The sequence below is a fragment of the Artemia sp. Qi Xiang Cuo genome, chromosome 18 (assembly GCF_049724085.1).
Source record: "Artemia sp. Qi Xiang Cuo chromosome 18, ASM4972408v1, whole genome shotgun sequence".
Lineage (NCBI taxonomy): Eukaryota > Metazoa > Arthropoda > Branchiopoda > Anostraca > Artemiidae > Artemia > Artemia sp. Qi Xiang Cuo.
The window spans coordinates 30,627,873-30,645,992 of NC_142811.1; the positions used below are offsets into that span (position 1 = coordinate 30,627,873).

Below are 18,120 nucleotides of genomic sequence, written 5' to 3' on the forward strand. Positions count from 1 at the left end.
AGAAACTTGAAAAAGGGCTTAATCGATTGGAAATTCAAAGGGCTAGTGCCCTTTTTAATTGTCGAAAGTGATTCGACGGCAACTAACCCTTTCTCACGCCCACCATTTCCCAGAACACATCCAATCAAAATTTTTTGATAGCTATTTTTTTCAACGCAGTTGAAACTTCGGGGAATTATGTATTTAAGGATGACAACCCCTCCCCCCCCCCCAAAGCCTTCAGGAGAAGGGTTGTAAGTTATGCCCTGGGGGCATATAAGGTTTTTATTGAAAGCGATGTCGTAGAAACTTCAAAAGAGCTCATTCAATTGAAAACTGAAAGGGCTAGTGCCTTTTTTAATAGTTGAAAGTGATTGGAGAGCGACTAACGCCCCTCTCACGCCCATCATTTTCCCAAACACATCCAATCAAAATTTTTAGATATCCATTTTGTTCAACGTAGTTGAAAGTTCTTGAAATTGGGTCTTTTAGGATGATAACCCCCTCAGAACCCTCAGTGTAAGGATTGTAACGTGTGTCCTGGGGGCATATAAAGTTTATATAGAAAGTTGTTGTAGAAATTTCAAAAAGAGCTCATTTGATTGGAAATTGAAATTGCCCTTTTTAATAGTCTCTCTTACGCTCACCATTTCCCCAAAAACATTCAATCAAAGTTTAGAGATAGCCATTTTGTTCAACGTAGTTGAAAGTTCTGGAAATTATGAATTTAAGGATGAAAAACCCCCCAGAGCCCCAAGGGCAAAGGTTGTAAGTTTTGCCCTGGGGGCATATAAGGTTTTTATAGATAGTTGTCGTAAAATCTTAAAAGGGGCTTATTCATTTGGAAATTGAAAGGGCAAGTGCCCTTTTTAATAGTCGAAAGTGATTGGAGGGTTACTAACCCCCCTCTCACGCCCACCATCCCCCAGCCCTTAGGGCAAGGATTGTAAGTTATGCCCTGACAATGCACATTCATTTGTATTTTTTTCAGTAAAGTCCAAATTTTGTTCTCGCCTTGGGAAGGCATAGGAGTTTTGAGCCCAACTTATGTAATTTTCTGCTCGTTTTGAGTTTGAATCGCTTATTTATTGTAATTTCTGTTCGTTTTGGGTTTCATTTATTTGTCGATGCTGATTTGTGGTAGTTTCACGCTTGGTAGATTATTTGATTTTATTTTTGCTCATTTTTGTTTAATGGAGTTGATTAATTTTCTTTGAAAAAATTATTTTGTGGAAAAAGTTTTTTTAATTAATTAAATAGAAAAAAGCAGAAAAAAATGGCTTCAGACATTTTTAAAGTCATATATAATTTTTTACAATTCCATTCACCTTATTCAGTAAAACCGTAGGGATGCTTCCACAGATTCTCTCAATAAATTAAAGGTTCAAATTATTTTCATTTTTATATCCTGGCCTAACCCAACCAAAGGTGAATGACATGGGAAGCTTTATAAGAAACTTGAGTTTCATAAAATTTCTATAAGACTCTCCCAAAAAGAACAATTAGTACGGCTACATCATCACAATGGCATTCCAAAATGTTATCTCTGGCCAAGAAAAGTCTCCGGACAAGTTCAGATCTTTCTATACACGCCCAAATGATAACTTTTTCCCAGAACTTCACCATCTTCGTTTCAACTCTTGGTTGGTCAGCAACGTGGATGGATCGAAAAAAAAAAAAAAAACCTTCAGATTTGTTCCTCAGTAACAAGAGGTTTACAGTAAAAAACTTGAAACCGAAATGGTACATAGCTCTATATTCTGCTCGAACTCCCTGATACACATAGTTTATACCCAGATGTTCGGCAAGGGTAAAAAGGTCGAGAAACACTGATCTAGAATCAACTGTTCTTTAAGACTTTTGCGGTTTATAAGGGTTCAATGAAGTCTGTGGAATAGCAGCATAACAAATACCTTTTATTGGAATATTTTAGATATCCAGAAACCAAATATAATTGTTAAATATATTAGGTTTTCCGTATTACTAGTAAAAAAGAAACATCTTTATTTTTATCAGTCTAGAGTAGGAACAAGTAGGAAAAAAAAACTGGGCAATAAAAAAACGCATAAAAAAAGCATATTCTTTAGTTTTAACACAAAAACAGTCTAATTTTGGAAGAAAGTGAACTTGGACGAAAAATAAGATTTTGTAAGCCTGTTTTAAGGTATTATCTAAATAGTGAAACTATATTTTACCATTGGCTCATCGGTATTTTTTTGGAACTGGACCAATCGAACCCTCGTTACATGATCAGACTGATGTGCGTCCCCATTCACTGATTCCCAATTTTCTCTAAACCCAGCAACAGGAGTAAGACCAAGATAAGCTGGTGGTAACAAAGGAGGGGGAGTCACGCGCGTTGAATTGTCTGCGTAAACTTCATGTGCGAGGACATCATGAGCTTGAAATAGAGCCTATAAAAAGAAAAAAATATTGATAAAATGTTCAGCCACATAACCAGCCTAAACGTGTTCATCGTAGATGGAGCTCAATGCATAGGATAGCAACACATCAGTTTACATCATTTTGAACTGGAAAGAACATGTAAAAATAAAATGCATTTATTTTAGCCGAGAAAGAAGTGATTTGAAAAATTGTATTTATAATTATTATAAGAATAATAGTCCACGAACCATTAATATCGAAAGTAAAATCATCAACAGAGAAAATGAAAAAATATTCTGTAAAAAAAGGAAAAAAAAAACAACATAATCATACAAGTGTATTGAGCTGTCGATGTTGTTTCAATGGGCATGGAACCGCTTGACCACAGATAACACAAATACTTTGGCGAAAATTAAACACTGTTTGTGAGTTACGCGCTTTATTTCATTTGATTTTTAATTCTGAAAGTCCTCAAATTTATAAGTGGCAATTGCTGAATCTTTAAATACCAACTTCAGTACAAACTACACATTATTTGCGAAAAATGTGTTATTTGTATTGTGGGAGCAACACTTTCTTTTCCTTTTTTTATGTGGCCGATTTAAATTTAATTCAAAAAGTGGCAAGGATCAACCTCTGCCGTTTCTACGGGAAGTAAGTACCTCTGGCCCGATTGTTGAATTATATCAAATTTTGGAAAGCTACGTAAAATTCTTGCCCGCAGCCAAAAAGATTGTTTTCGCTTGTCCTTGAGCCAGAACCAAAGTGAAGTTTTATAGTCTTTGCCAGAAAAACTACCTGAAATTGTTCCGCCTAGTTTTGCTTTCTTCAAACCATGTTTCCGCTTTCGAATGAAAATCTCTGTTCAAGCAAAAAGGCACAAGTTTCAAGCTGACATTACATTAAAATCTACAAGTGCTTAAGTTGAACGATGGATCCTTGACCAACTGCCAAAACATTTTCTTAGAATGATAAATAGAAATTATAGAGTTCCCAAAAATGAGCATTCCCATTGGTCCAAAAGTTTTCTCATCTACTTTTATAGCCATTAATTGTGATTACGATTGAGCTTGCTATTTTATTTTCTGTTTTTGGGACAGCCGCAGACGAACGGTGCCACATGTACATTCTAAACTTGAATAGTTCTCACATTACTGAAAATACTGGAGCTTGCCCTTTGCTCCTTTCTTGGTATGGATATTAACAAGCTTGGCTCATGGTGAAAAAATAAAACTCTTATATAAGACATTATTTCTTTTGACGCTGGTCAAATATAGTTGAATAGCAGATGGAAGTATATTACATCAGTTATTTAGTACAATAATTCATTAAACAAACGTACCATTTTGAAAGTTTCGAGGGGCTGACAACTTGCATTGCTGTACCGTATATCAAGAAAAATTCATTGTTTCTCAACGCAAAGGCGAGCTAGGTCCTGATTCGGTACAAATATTAGCAGAAGACGAAAAGCAGGCTCCTCTCCCTCTCCTCCCACTTTTCAGATGAAAGGTAGGCATATTGCACCTTGTTTGGTGCAATACCACAATACAAGTTTTCATCAGTGTAGGCCTGCAACCCCTCCAAAACCTCCTCCTCCGCCGGTCCTCTTAGTGGAAACTCCTCTGAGGAGCGGTAAGGAGGTTTATCCTTGTTTTAACTGGAGTCAGACAGTGATTTTCAATCTGTATGATTAGTTAAGCAAATTGGGCCAGCAGGATTTCAACCTCCCTCCCCTCCCCCCTGCGCAATTCTCACTGCTAATGTTTCAGAATGAAGGTAGGCATTTTGCAACTTGTCAAAAGTGGAACCACATCAATATTTTAAACCTGTATTATTGGATGCAAAACTGGGCTCTTGGTTCCTCTAGTATCCCCCAAACTCCGCTCTCCTTAGTGTGGGTTCTTTTGGAGGAAGGTAGACGTTCTACTTTCTTTTTTTTTAATCAGAGCCACAGTGATTTTCAACCTCTATGACTTCACAAACAAATGGGTAAGATGTTGTTCTAACACCCTTCCTCTGCATTATTTTTTATCAGAACGGCAGGCATGTTGCCCTTTGTTTGAGCCGGAATCGCGGAAGAATTTTCATAAATCATGATAGAATAACCAAAGAGGGCGCACAGTTTCTCTAGAACCCCTCTCGTTAACCCCAAAAATGTAATAAGTAGACCTGTTGCCCCTCCAAATCATCCTTTCCAGAACCATCTGAAACACCCAGAACTTACAGTTCACCCATGATAGTTAGCTAAATACAAATCTTTTCAAGAATCATAAACCTCCTTCACAACATATAATAACTACAAGTCATACGGAAGGCTATTCCATAATTGAGGTCCGATGCGAAGGATAGAAAATTAAATTAACATCTTTGGTGAAAGTTCTCAAGAGAGAAAAAAAAAGAAGAAAAGTGCCTTAAACGCGCAAGTTAAGGGCCCAAGCAACAATTAAAGAAGACTTCAAAATATAAGGTTTGCGACAGAAAAGCAAGAGTCCTATGTCAAGACGAGTCATAAAGTGTGGAAAACGGGCGATATCTTTATAGACCGTAAATTACCACGACCTACGAATCATTGGTTTTTTCATTGACTGCAAGGAAATTATTCTTTGCCAATTTTTATTTCATAACCACCAATTGAAGAATCTGTTTAAAAAATTACCCTCGTGACATTCTAACAACAGAGACATAAAATAACAAAAGGAACAACTACCTATTTACGAGCCAAAAACGTATCCCGCCTTCCTACTTCACCTTCAACCAGACAGAACACCAATTTCATTCACATAACTAGCAATTTTAACATTGTAACACAACAGTGAGTAGGATTTTTCATTCCGTAAACATATTCTTTGCTCCATCCTATGCAGTGCTACCGAATGCTTTATTCTGGATACAAATTGATATTCATATGCGAAAAACATAACTGATCTTCATACTTCACCTTCAACCAGACAAAAAAATCATTTAAAATTATTCAAGTACTTGGTTATTTTAACATTGCAACGCAACCATGAGTAGAAGGAACATATCAATTCAACAAATAATCTTCAACGTGGTTTATGTCCCTTGAGCGACTTAAAGATCCATTTTTCATTCGGTAAATATACTCTTTGCTCCAGCCTACGCAGTACTACCAAATAGCCTACTTTATTTTTTTAGTGTTTTCCTTCTTGCAGCTTATCTAGACTCCGATAGGAATTTGGGGACGGAAAAAGTATGCTAGAAATACTTTCAACCCACACAACAATCTACATTTGAAAGTCATCTCTACAATCTTCTCTCGTTTTTACAGATAGTCATTTTCCGAGTTTAGTTCGACTACAATAGTTATTTTTAAACAACAATGTTTGCAGCAAAACCTTTATGCTAGAATGTTAAAATTTTAAGCAGTAACCAAACTTTTTTATTTTCCTAGAAATATATCGAGGCCGCAACAACTTCGTTGCAAAGTACGTATCCAATTAGAAGGAGACATTAAAGCAGCCATATTTGTAGTAATAAATAAGAGTAGCTGACAATATTTTAATAATTTTATTTGTAAATAATAATAAAATAAATATTATGGCTAAAAAATAATTAATTCCATTTTTTATTCAGCACAAAAACATACACAAGGAAAGCCTCCAAGTAATTATTCTAACTCCTAAAATATTATTGATTCGTTCAACAGTTAAGTTTTTTTTTTAATCTCAACATGCCTCTCCTCTAGTATCTTTCGAAAAACCAAAATTCGTCTATTATATCATTCTAATTAATTATGTTACGGAGATTTTTAATGCTCCATTCCGTCCTAATTTCAATTTATTGCAGAAAATGATAAGAATTTGGTCCCTCTTGTTTTCCACAAAGATTGGAATTCAGGCCGGACCCAACAAGCCGTTAGATTCTAAAAAGCTCCGTGCTAGGTTTAAAAATGGACACTTCGCTTATCCTTGACCAGAGCCTACAGCATATGAGCTGAGGGGAGTTTACAGTCTATTTGTGGTTCTGCTTTCGACAAGTGGCGAATTCTGTTCGAGCAGGTACAAGTTACAGATAGAACTAAGAATAAAATCTATACATACTAAAATGTACGACAGCTCCCCGGACCTATTGTCAAAATTTTTTCTTGGAATAACAAAGAGAAACATTTACAGATAAAAAGAAGAGCATCTCTCCATGGGTCCGAGAGTGCTGTCATCTACTATTGGGAGCAATTTGTTTGTGGTTTTAATTGAGTTGGTTACTTCATTCTCTGTGTTTCCGAATGAAGCAGAGATACTTTATCACATGTACCTCCTAGGCTGCTGGAGCAGAAAGGCTGGGAAGAATGAAAAGGGTACCATCATAATCTCCATGTTGGAAAACCCAAAGCCCGATTGTCTTGAATATCTAGCGTATAATAAACGGGTGACCGGAAACAGCTAAAAATATAAAACAAACGCTTCTATATAATACTTCGTAGTCTAGCGGTAACGACACTTCGGTGTGGCCGTGGTTACCTAGATTCGAGTTTTGGTTATGATAATTTTTTGAGCTATGTAATCTATTTCAAGAGGCCATTAATTTCTAATTATCAGTTCTCCTAAAATGATAAAGTTAAACACGCAAAAATAATGAAAGCACATTTTCTGATAAGAATATCATAATTGTTTGCAGCCTTGCCGCAGAAAAATTGCACTAGTAATATTCGGAACTTCCGTAAAGTATATTAACTTTACATCTTAAATTTTTTTTTAAAGTACTTCAGGTTTCTAAAATCTGTATATATTTCAAATAAAATAGGTCTAATGTTTCATAGATACTTGATTTTTGTATTTACAACTTCTAAAAGATTCCAAGGATAATACACCCCATAGGCTCTTAATGCGACAAGTTTCAGATTTTTAGTGGAAAATTTAAGACAGGCGCGAAATTAAACCTACATTTAACACTCACTTTTAGCAAAAACTTATGATGACTTCTATAGTTTCTTAGCCCAAACTGGAAAAGATATTTTTATAAGGTTGTTTTATCTATGGTTTCAAACCCTAAAAAACTCACAAAAGATAATAGTAAAAACAAAACAAAAAACATTTGTCTGAAGAAAGTAAAGAGCGAAGTTGAAACTTAAAACGAACAATATTATTGCTTCGCAGTTCATGCAACGTATTTTGAAAAACTGTTTCAATTAAACCGGCTCGTAACATTTCCATATATTTCTAGAATTCTAAAAAACCAGCCCTTTACTGAAAATTAATTAAAAAAAAAACTTTTTCCACAAAATAAGTTTTTCAACGAAAAGTGAAGATTTCCATTAAGCCAAAAATTAGTAGAAATAAAGTCAAATTATCTTCCAAGCGTAAAACTACCACAAATCATCATAAAAAAATAAATGAAACCCAAAATTAACAGAAATTACAGTAAATAGCCGTGTGAAACTAAAAACAAGCAGAAAGTAAGTCGAGTAGGGTTGCCGCCCATCCTGCCTTTTAAAAATCAGAAAATAATTTGTACTTTACTATGAGTTACCTTGGATAACGCCCTTTCGATAACCCGTATGCACATAAAATATTTTGATTTGCTTCCAACACACCCTCTAACATTCTCCAAAAGGTTCGTCTGAATGCCCTTCGTCTTATTAGATACTAAAGGTCAAACGTGCCCCCCCCCCCTTTACCAAAAACAAATACTAGATGTATAAATTGGGCACATTACATTACTAACAGCCCTAGCCCCGAGGGCTGTCGGAGGGGGGGGGGGACATGCCCATAAACATATTTACTGGACCTTTCATACTAAAAAAAATTCTACGACAAATCCTTCTATAGGAAGTGCCTTGGTAAAAAAAAAAAATTAAATAAATAACCACATCGTTCTTTACTTAGGCAGCGGCATTGCGCGGCCTATGAAAAACTAAACTTTTTTGAGCGTTTTAGAGAATTAAAATCGTGTAGAAGATTTATTGATTACATGGGACTAATGAGAGTTTTAATGAGTTTCAAAAAAGACTAACGAGAGTTTTGTGAATTGATCTTTCATTTTGTGTGCCAAAATTCAAAAATAAAAGGAAATATTTCGAGACAGTTTATTTGAAACAGTTTTTCAAAAATGCCTTGGTTATACTGCGAAGCAGTAATGTTAGTATGTTTTTAGTTCCAACCCTTCAAGTTACTTCCATCAGAAACTGTTTGTTTTTTTAAATTAATTTATAAAAAAATGAGTAAACTTCATACAATTTTTAGACTTTTTTTTTTACTTTTTTACAGTGCTTCACTAAAAAAAAGAAGAAAAAATGTGGAATGTCATCAAAAATAGGCACTATCAATAACATTAGGTTGAAGAATCAAATTGACGATTCAGGAGGTAGTAAAAGCGAACAAGAAAAAAATCTCTTGTAAATACCCCAGATAAAGAAATAATTTGTCTTGTATAGGTGGCTTAAAGAGACATGTGAACGTCTTTGAATTCAGCAGTTTCAATTAGGAAAGGCACTTGGAAAGATGAAAAAAGGGGACTTTTATTCATAGACGATGCGTTCATTATTCTTCGGTATCTTAGCAACTAAAACAAGGAAAAAGTCAGGTATGTAAACTGGGGGAAATCTTGAAGTTGTAGTCATTTATATAGCTCACGAAACCAAGGTATTCACAAGACAGTCAATTCTGTTTTGTAAAACTCACTAGCTCATTGCAAAAAAAAAAAAATAATCAGAACGACACAGTGTAATCTTTAGAAAGTGTTGGTGCGTGTCCGTTTAACTTGTATTGTTCGTTCGGGCTAAATTAACAAATTAATACTAGATACAGTTTAAAAATTGAGAGTTTTGCGTGAAAGTTAACTTATTTCAGAAGATACTAACTTTAACGGGAAAGGACTTAAAAGTACTACCTTCTCTAGCTGTATTCATAACTCATTATTTTTGAAAAGAAATGAGGACAATAGAATTTTTTTACTTTTACTAAAAAAAAAACACCTATATGCATGTCAAAATACATCAAAAATTGAGAAGAGGGCTACCAGAAAATCTTTTGAGTTTTTTTATATGATAGATACATATAGATATTTAATGCTCTAAAGCAACAAGGGCCATGGCTACAATGTGTCGTGTCTGAGATGTTGACTTACTTGACTTGACTTAAGTCCCGTCTGGCCTTTGTGGCTGTGTTGAGCTTCTTCTCTTCTGAGCAAATGATGAATGTGGCAACGGTAGTTCGATCTGTCTGGCACTATGCGAAGTAGCTGGGGAGGTTATGGGCCAGGAAATTGTCGGTCCATCTCTTACGAGGTTGGCCTCTGGGGCGCGAGCCATGAAGCCGTCCTTCGAATGTGATTTTTGGAAGGTGGTTGGTCAACATTCATTAGATATAGCTAAGCCAGCGGAGTTGTTGGCTTCTGATCGGGTCCATGACGGTGCAGGGGCAGCGGAGTAGTTTTCGGAGGTCTTCAATTGAGACTCAATCAATGTAGGTAATCCTCGCAATGCGTCTAAGGCATTAAGTTTCAAAAGAGGAGATTCTTCGCTCATCACGAGCCTTTATTGAACAAGTTTCAGTTCATTCTGAAGCTATTGAGATTTTGAGAGAGTTGAAGAGTCACGACATTAGAGAAGTTGACAAAATGTTGTTCTTCTAAATTGGCAAGAGGTTCTTGAACCGGGCACTTGCCAGCTCGAGTTTTGCTTAATCGATTTTGAGAAGTCATTATCAGAAGTTAGAACGCTAGGTAGACGAAGGAGTCAATATTTTCTACTGGCTCTCCTTTTATTGTTAGCTGCACGTTTCTTGAAGCAGGGTCTCCAGACACCCGCACAATCTAGGTTTTGTCTGTATTAACGACCATCCCAAAGGCCTGGATTGCTGACACTAGTTCGTCGGTGTCAGCTTAGAGTAGATGCTCTTGACTATTGAATTTCTCGATGTCATCTGCGTATGCCAGTTTATCGATAAGCTGTTGACTGTTGCATAAAACTGTTGACTGTTGATAAGACTGTTGCACCGTCAACAGTTTCAGCAAATGATAGCGCTGCGTTAAGGAATAGGTTAAAGAGGTGAGGTGACAAGAGGCAACCTTGAAGAACGCCCGCTGATGTCAGAAACTTCTCTGTCAATCCCTTGGGCTTCTGGACTTGGCTGACGAAATGTGAATACATGTCTCTTATCAGGATTACTATGTTTTCAGGGGCTCCATAGTGTAGCAGGATGTGCCGTAGATCATTCGCCATATCAAGTCAAAGGCCTGCTTGAAATCGATGAAGAGTAGTAGCAACTCTTTCGCAAACTCAATATACTTCTCCATCATTTGCCGAGTGGAGAAAATCTGGCCTATGGTAGAGCGGTCTTTTCGAAAGCCTGCTTGGTATCCCTCTAAGATATGGTTTGTAAGAGATTTCAGACGGTCAAGCAGTATTTTTGTAAGAATCTTCACCTGTTGGTTGGTTAAACTTATTGGTCTGTAGTTGTTACAGCCGCCCTTTTCCCCCTTTATAAAATGGGGGACGATGGTGGCTCCAGCCCAAGATCTGGGGAAGTGGCCCGTTTCCCAGACACTTGTTATGACTTTGTAATAGATATCGACCAGTTTTTCTGGGCCTGCTTTTAATAGTTCTGACTGAATACCATCCGGGCCTGGGGCATTATTAATTTTTAAAAATTTTATTGCTGAGAGTACTTCATCTCTTAGTGGAGGAGGGCTTGGGTCTACTAGGTACTACGGTAGTGGGAAAGATAGTAAGATGTTCGGGTCAGGCGTTATTGTGGGGTTCAGTTTTTCCCTGAAGTGATCCTTCCATCGTTCTTGTCTTCCCTCGGAGTCCGTGATTGGGAGCTCGTGTTTATCTGACAGTGTAGGAGCGGTCAAAGACTTCTTTATTGACAGTTCGCGGACTTTGTTATACATGAAGAGGCTATAAACTTTTTGAAAGGCTTCTCTACACTCACGAAATTTTCCATTGAGGTAATGTCTTAGAGCTTGTCGAATTTTATCTTCTAATAGGAACTTCGGTCTCTTGTACACGTCCGATCTTTGTCGATCTACTTTTTTAGCATGGGCGCGCTTCTGCACACAGATCAAAAATTTCGTGGGTGATTCACGGTTTATCCGAGTGGGTCTGAATACCCAGGATTTCACTAGCAGTTTCTCTGACGATGGATGCGCTTTCGTCGACCAGTCGGTCAATTTCTTCTGCTGTTGGAGCTTCTATGGGCTGGATTCTCGACAACTTGCTTGAGAGTGCTGTTCTATACCTGTTCCTTGTTTCTGTGTTTTTCAGCAGGTCGACACGATATCTTGGTAAGCCTTTCTTAGGCTGCTGGGGCTTCCGAATGCGCAAACAGAGCTCACACATGACTAAAACGTGGCCCGAGTCGAAGTCGCCACCGGCTATGGAGACTGTGTTCAGTACTGATGATTTCCATCGCTTGCAGACAAGTATGTAATCAATCATGTTTGCAGTGCAGCCGTCAGGGGATCTCCAAGTAACTTTCCTTCGTTCTCTATGACGGAACATGGTGTTCGTTATGAAAAGTTCGTTATCATAAGCAGCGCGCTAGCGCTGCCTAAGTAAAGAACGATGTGGGTATAATGTTTTTTCTCCACCCGGGCACTTCGTATCGATGGAGTTGTCGTAGAAACTTTGAAAAGGGCTCATTCGATTGGAAATTGGAGTGGCTAGTGCCTTTTTAATAGTCGAAAGTGATTGGAGGGCAACTAGCCCCCCCACGCCCATCATTCCCCCAACACATCCAATAAAAATTTCGAGATATCCATTTTGTTCAGCGTAGCCTAGTTGATTTCCAGATAGAAAACATGTTTTTCAAGAGGACACCTCCCCATAATCGTCAGGGCACATGTTTTTAGTTCTTCCCTGGGGGCATAAGGTTTTTATAGAAGGTGTTGTCGTATAAAGTTCAAAAAATGCTTCTTCAATTGGCAATTGAAACGGATAGCGCCAGTTTGAATAGTCTACAGTCAATGGAGGGCAACTAGTCCCCCCCCACGCCCCCTATTCCCCCAAACACCTCCAATCAAAATTTTGAGATAGGCTTTTTGTTCAGCGTAGTTGATTTCTAGATAGAAAATATCTTTTTGAGGAGGACACCCCCCCCCCCACCACCCTTGGGGCAAGGGTTTTAAGTTATGCCCTGAGGGCCTATAAGGGTTTTATAGAAGGCGTTGTCGTAGAAACTTCAAAAAAGGCTTATTCGATTGAAAATTCAAACGGCTAGTGCCCGTTTTAATAGTCGAAAGTTATTCCCTTGGGGCAAGTGTTGTAAGTTATGCCCTGGGGGCATATAAGGTTTTTATAGAAGGCGCTGTCGTGTAAACTTAAAAAAAAAGGCTCATTTGATTGGAAATTCAAAGGGCTAGTGTCCTTTTTAATAGTCGAAAGCGATTGGAAGGCAACCAACACCCCTCTCACGCCCACCTTTTTATTGGCAGCGCGCTAGCGCTGCCTAAGTAAAGAACGATGTTGGCACAATGTGTTGTTTTTTGGTTTTTTTTTCTCCATACCCGGGCACTTCGTATCGAAGGAGTCGTCGTAAAAACTTTAAAAAGGGCTCACTTGATTGGAAATTGGAGTGGCTAGTGTCCTTTTTAATAGTTAAAAGTGATTGGAGGGCAACTAGCCCCCCCCCACGCACCTCCTTCCCCCAAACACATCCAATCAAAATTTTGAGATAGCCATTTTGTTCAGCATAGTTTAAAGCCGAATAGAATATATATTTTTTAGGAGAAAACTCCCCCATAACCCTCAAGGGAGGGGTTTTAAGTTATTCCCTGGGGGCAAACAAGGTTCTTATAGAAAGCGTTGTCATAGAAACATCAAAAAAGGGCCATTCGATTTCGAACTCAAAGGGCTAGAGTCCTGTTCAGTAGTGAAATGTGATTGGAGGGCAACTAGCTCCCCCCTCCCACGCCCATCATTCCCCAAAATAAATCCAATCAAAATTTTGAGATAGTCATTTTGCTCAGCGTAGTTGATTTCCAGATAGAAAATGTTTTTGAGGAGAAAACTCCCCCACAACCCTCAGATCAAGTATTTTAAGTTTTGCCTTGGGGGCAAATAAGGTTTATAAATAGGGTTTTTTCGTAGAGACTTTAAAACAAGCTCATTCGAGAGGAAATACAAAGGGCTAGAGCCCTTTTTGTTAGTCAAAAGTTAATGGAGGGAACTTAGCCCCCCCCCGGCCCTCATTCCCCCAACCACATCCAATCAAAATTTTGAATGCCCTGGGGGCATATAAGGTTTTTCATAGAAGGTGTTGTCGTAGAAAAGTCAAAACAGTCTCATTCGATTGGAAATTCAAAGGGATAGTACCCTTTTTAATAGTCGAAAGTGATTGGAGCGCCACAAGCCCCCCTCCCAGTGGGAGGGGGGCTAGTCAATGACAATTGGATGTATTTGGGGGAATGATGGGCGTGGGAGGCTCCCACGCCCATCCTTCCCCCAAATACATCCAATCAAATTTTTGAGATAGCTATTTTGTTCAGCGTAGTTGATTTCCAGTTAGAAACTACGTTTTTGAGGAGGACACTCCCCCAAAACCCTCGGAGTAAGGGTTTTAAATTATGCCCTGGGAGCCTATAAGGTTTTCATTAACGGCGTTGTCGTAGAAACTTTAAAAAAGGCTCATTTAATTGAACATTCGAAGGGCTAATGCCGTTTTAAATAGTCAAAAGTGATTGTAGGGCCCCTAGGCCCCCCCCCCATGCCCATCATTTCCCCAAATACATCCAATCAAAATTTTGAGATAGCCATTTTGTTCAGCGTAGTTGATTTCCAGATAGAAAATATGTTTTTGAGGAGGACACTCCCCCACAATCCAAAGGGCTAGTGCCCTTTTTAATAGTTGAAAGTGATAGAACGGTAACTAACCCCCCTCCCGCCCACCTTTTCATAGGCAGCGCCCTAGCGCTGCCTAAGTAAAGAACGATGTGGGCACAATGTGTTGTTTTTTGTTTTTTTCTGCATACTCGGGCACTTCGTATCGAAGGAGTCGTCGTAGAAACTTCGAAAAGGGCTCATTCGATTGGAAATTGGAGTGGCTAGTGTTTTTTTTTAATACTCGAAAGTGATTGGAGGGCAACTAGCCTCCCCCCCCACGCCCCTCCGTCCCCCAAACGCATCCAATTAAAATTTTGAGATAGCCATTTTGTTCAGAATAGTTGATTTCCAGATAGAAAATATGTTTTTGAGCAGGACACTCCCCCACAACCCTCGGGGCAAGGGTTTTAAGTTTTGACTTGGGGGCATATAAGGTTTATATAGAAGGTGATGTCGTAGAAACTTCAAAACAGGCTAATTCGATTAGGAATTCTAAGGGCTAGTGCCCTTTTTAATAGTCGAAAGCGATTGGAGGGCAACTAGCCCCCCCCCGCTCATCATTCGCCCAAACACATCCAATCAAAATTTTGAGATAGCCAATTTGTTCAGTGTCGTTGATTTCAAGATAAAAATTATGTATTTGAGGAGGACACTCCCCTACAACCCTCAGGGCAAGGGTTTTAAGTTATGCCCTGGGGGCATATAAGGTTTTTATAGAAGGCATTGTCGTAGAAACTTCAAAACAGGCTCATTCGATTAGAAACTCAAAGTGCTAGTACCTTTTTAATTGTCGAAAGTGATTGGAGGGCAACTAGTCCCCCCCCCCCCGCCCATCATTTCCCCAAATACATCCAATCAAATTTTTGAGATAGCCATTTTGTTCACCGTAGTTGATTTCCAGATAGAAAATATGATTTTGAGGAGGACACTCCCCAACAGCCCTCAGGGCAAGTGTTTTAAGCTATGCCCTGGGGGCATATAAGGTTTTTATAGAAGGCGTTGTCGTAGAAACTTCAAAACAGGCTCATTCAATTGGAAATTCAAAGGGCTAGTTCCCTTCTTAATAGTCTACAGTGACTGGAGGGGAACTAGCCCCTCCCACACGCCCATCATTCTCCCAAACACATCCAATTATAATTTTGAGACAGCCATTTTGTTCAGCGTAATTGATTTCCAGATAGAAAATATGTTTTTGAGGAGGACACTCCCCAACAACACTCAGAGCGAGGGTTTTAAGTTATATCCTGGGGTATATAAGGTTTTTACAGAAGGCGTTGTCATAGAAACTTCAAAAGGGGCTCATTTGATTGGAAATTCAAAGGGCTAGTACCCTTTCTAATAGTTGAAAGTGATTGGAGGGCAACTAGCCCCCCCCCCACGTCCCTCATTCGCCCCAACACATCCCATCAAAATTTTGCGATAGCGCTTTCGTTCAGCGTAGTTCTTTTGTAACTAGAATATATATTTTTGGAGAGGAAAATCTCTCACAGCACTCAGGATAATGATTTTCAGTTTGGCCCAGGGGGCAAAAAATGTTTTATAGAAGGCGTTGTCATAAACGCTTCAAAAAAAGTTAACTCAAGTGGACATTCGACAAGCTTCTTCGCTTTTTAAATGTCAAAAGTGATTTGAGGGCACCTAGCCCCCCCCCACGCCCATCATTCCCCCAAACACATCCAATAAAAATTTTGGGGTAGCAATTTTGTTCAGCGTAGTTGATTTACAGATAGAAAATATGTTTTTGAGGAGGATACTCCGCCACAGCCCTCAGGGCAAGGGTTTTAAGTTATGCCCTGGGGGCATATACGGTTTTTATAATAGACATTGTCATAGAAACTTCAGAAAAGAGCTCATTCGATTTGAAATTCAAAGGGCTAGTGCCCTTTTTAATAGTCGAAAGTGATTTGTAATATTTGTTGTTGTTGTATAGACCTGGGCACTTCATATCGAAGGAGTTGTCGCGGGAACTTCGAAAGGGGCTCATTCGATTGAAAATAGAAAGGACTGATGCCCTTTTTAATAGTCGAAAGTGATTGGAGGGCAACTAGCCCCCTCCCCCACGCCCATCATTCCCCCAAACACATACCATAAAAATTTTGGGATAACCATTTTGTTCAGCGTAGTTGATTTACATATAGAAAATATGTTTTGAAGAGGATACTCCGCCACAGCCCTCAAGGAAAGGGTTTTAAGTTATGCCCTGGGGGCATATAAGGTTTTTATAGAAGACGTTGTTGTAGAAACTTCAGAAAAGGGCTCATTCGATTTGAAATTCAAAAGGCTAGTGCCCTTTTTAACAGTTGAAAGTGATTAGTAATATTTTTTGTTGTTGCTGTTGTTTAGACCAGGGCACTTCGTTTCGAAGGAGTTGTCGTGGGAACTTCGAAAGGGGCTCATTCGATTGAAAATAGAAAGGGCTGATTCTCTTTTTAATAGTCGAATGTGATCGGACGGCAACTAATCTCCCTTCCACTCCCACCCTCTCATTTGCTAATTATGTTTAAAAACTGAATGTTGCCTCAAGATTAAATCGAAATACACTGTGATAATGCTAATTCCCAATAAGGCATCTCAGCAGTATCCCAAAAACGACAGAGGGTATTATGTTCAAACTTTCGAGGCTACTTCTGCTCTTAAAATTTAACCAAATCAAAATAGTATAAGTGTATCAAAGCTTTCAAAGAAAGTAACCAGATCTTTTTGCGAATGGTATCAAGTTTTCAATTTCAGGTCAACTAGAGGAGGTACGAAACTAAGTTAAACAGTACTATTTGGGTCCAGATATTTAAAATGGTGTATGTTGTTAAAAATTGTTGAAAATTTTTCTCCAGCATAAAAATAGCAGGCCAAACTATAAAGTCTTAAAAAACAAAAAGATTTAAAGTGTTATTTTCTTTTTCCCTGAAAAGACTATGTCAATATAAAACGAACAGAAATTAATTAAAAAAACTTTTTCCACAAAATAAGTTTTTCAAAGAAAAGCAAAGAACTCCATTAAACAAAAAATCAGCAAAAATAAAATAATCTACCAAGCGCGAAACTACCACAAATCAGCATCGATAAATAAATGAAACCCAAAACGAACAGAAATTAAAATAAATAACCGAGTCAAACTCAAAACGAGCAGAAATTAACATAAGTTGGACACAAAACCCCTACGCCTTCCCAAGGCCAGAACAAAATTTGCACTTTACTGAAAAAAATATAAATAATTTACTTTTATAACTTTAATAAATCAAATAATTTTAACATTTTGATTACTAAATGTCAGTATATGTATATTAAACTGACAATGCACAAGTAGGGTAAGAGGTACCATTTTGCTCACGCCCCTAGGAATCTCCATGTTATTTGCTTGCCTTACGTTCCTTGGCGCCTTTCCAGAGCATGTACTTATGGATTTGCTTGCCTTATGTTCCTCGGTGTCTTTCCAGAGCATGTACTTATGGATTTGGGTGGATTATGTTCCCTCCCATGCTATTCTAGGAGCTTATGTTCCTTCCTATGCTATTACAAGGGCTTATGTTCCCTCCCATGCTATTTTAAGGGCTTATGTTCCCTTCCATGCTATTCTATTTTCCCTCCCATGCTATTAAAAGGATTTATGTTCCCTTCCATGCTATTCTATAGCGCTAAGTTCCTTCCATTGTTATTCTATGGGACCTCTACACGTGATTAAACATGTTATGAAACTATGTGCTATTTGCTTATGTCCCATTGGTACCATTCCAAACGAGCGGGGATTCCCCACCTGTTCTTAAACATTGCAAAAAAGATAGCAGTATGAATGGGTATTCCCCACAATAAATTTGTTTCAACTCAAAGTTTTTTTTTTCAATATGAGTGTTTTTTTTTCGATCTGGCCCCTGTTTTTTAGGGAGACAATAAGAAACAAAAGATGTATTTACTCCTCTCTCTCTCTCTCTCAATTTTTTTGTTTCTGCTATCTCAGTCTAATTGTGATAGTGAGAGTG

General features: G+C 38.2%; 1 protein-coding gene across 6 annotated transcripts in view; it reads right to left on the reverse strand.

Annotated features, from left to right (window-relative positions):
* The window catches only part of CASK (peripheral plasma membrane protein CASK), a 304,568-nt gene that overhangs the window by 137,682 nt on the left and 148,766 nt on the right, over window positions 1-18,120 (reverse strand). For all 6 annotated transcript variants that reach the window (XM_089104332.1, XM_089104335.1, XM_089104334.1 and 3 more), the window contains exon 12: window positions 2,175-2,393. In XM_089104332.1, the coding sequence (XP_088960458.1) occupies window positions 2,175-2,393 (219 nt within the window). The remainder of the gene's footprint in view (window positions 1-2,174; window positions 2,394-18,120) is intronic.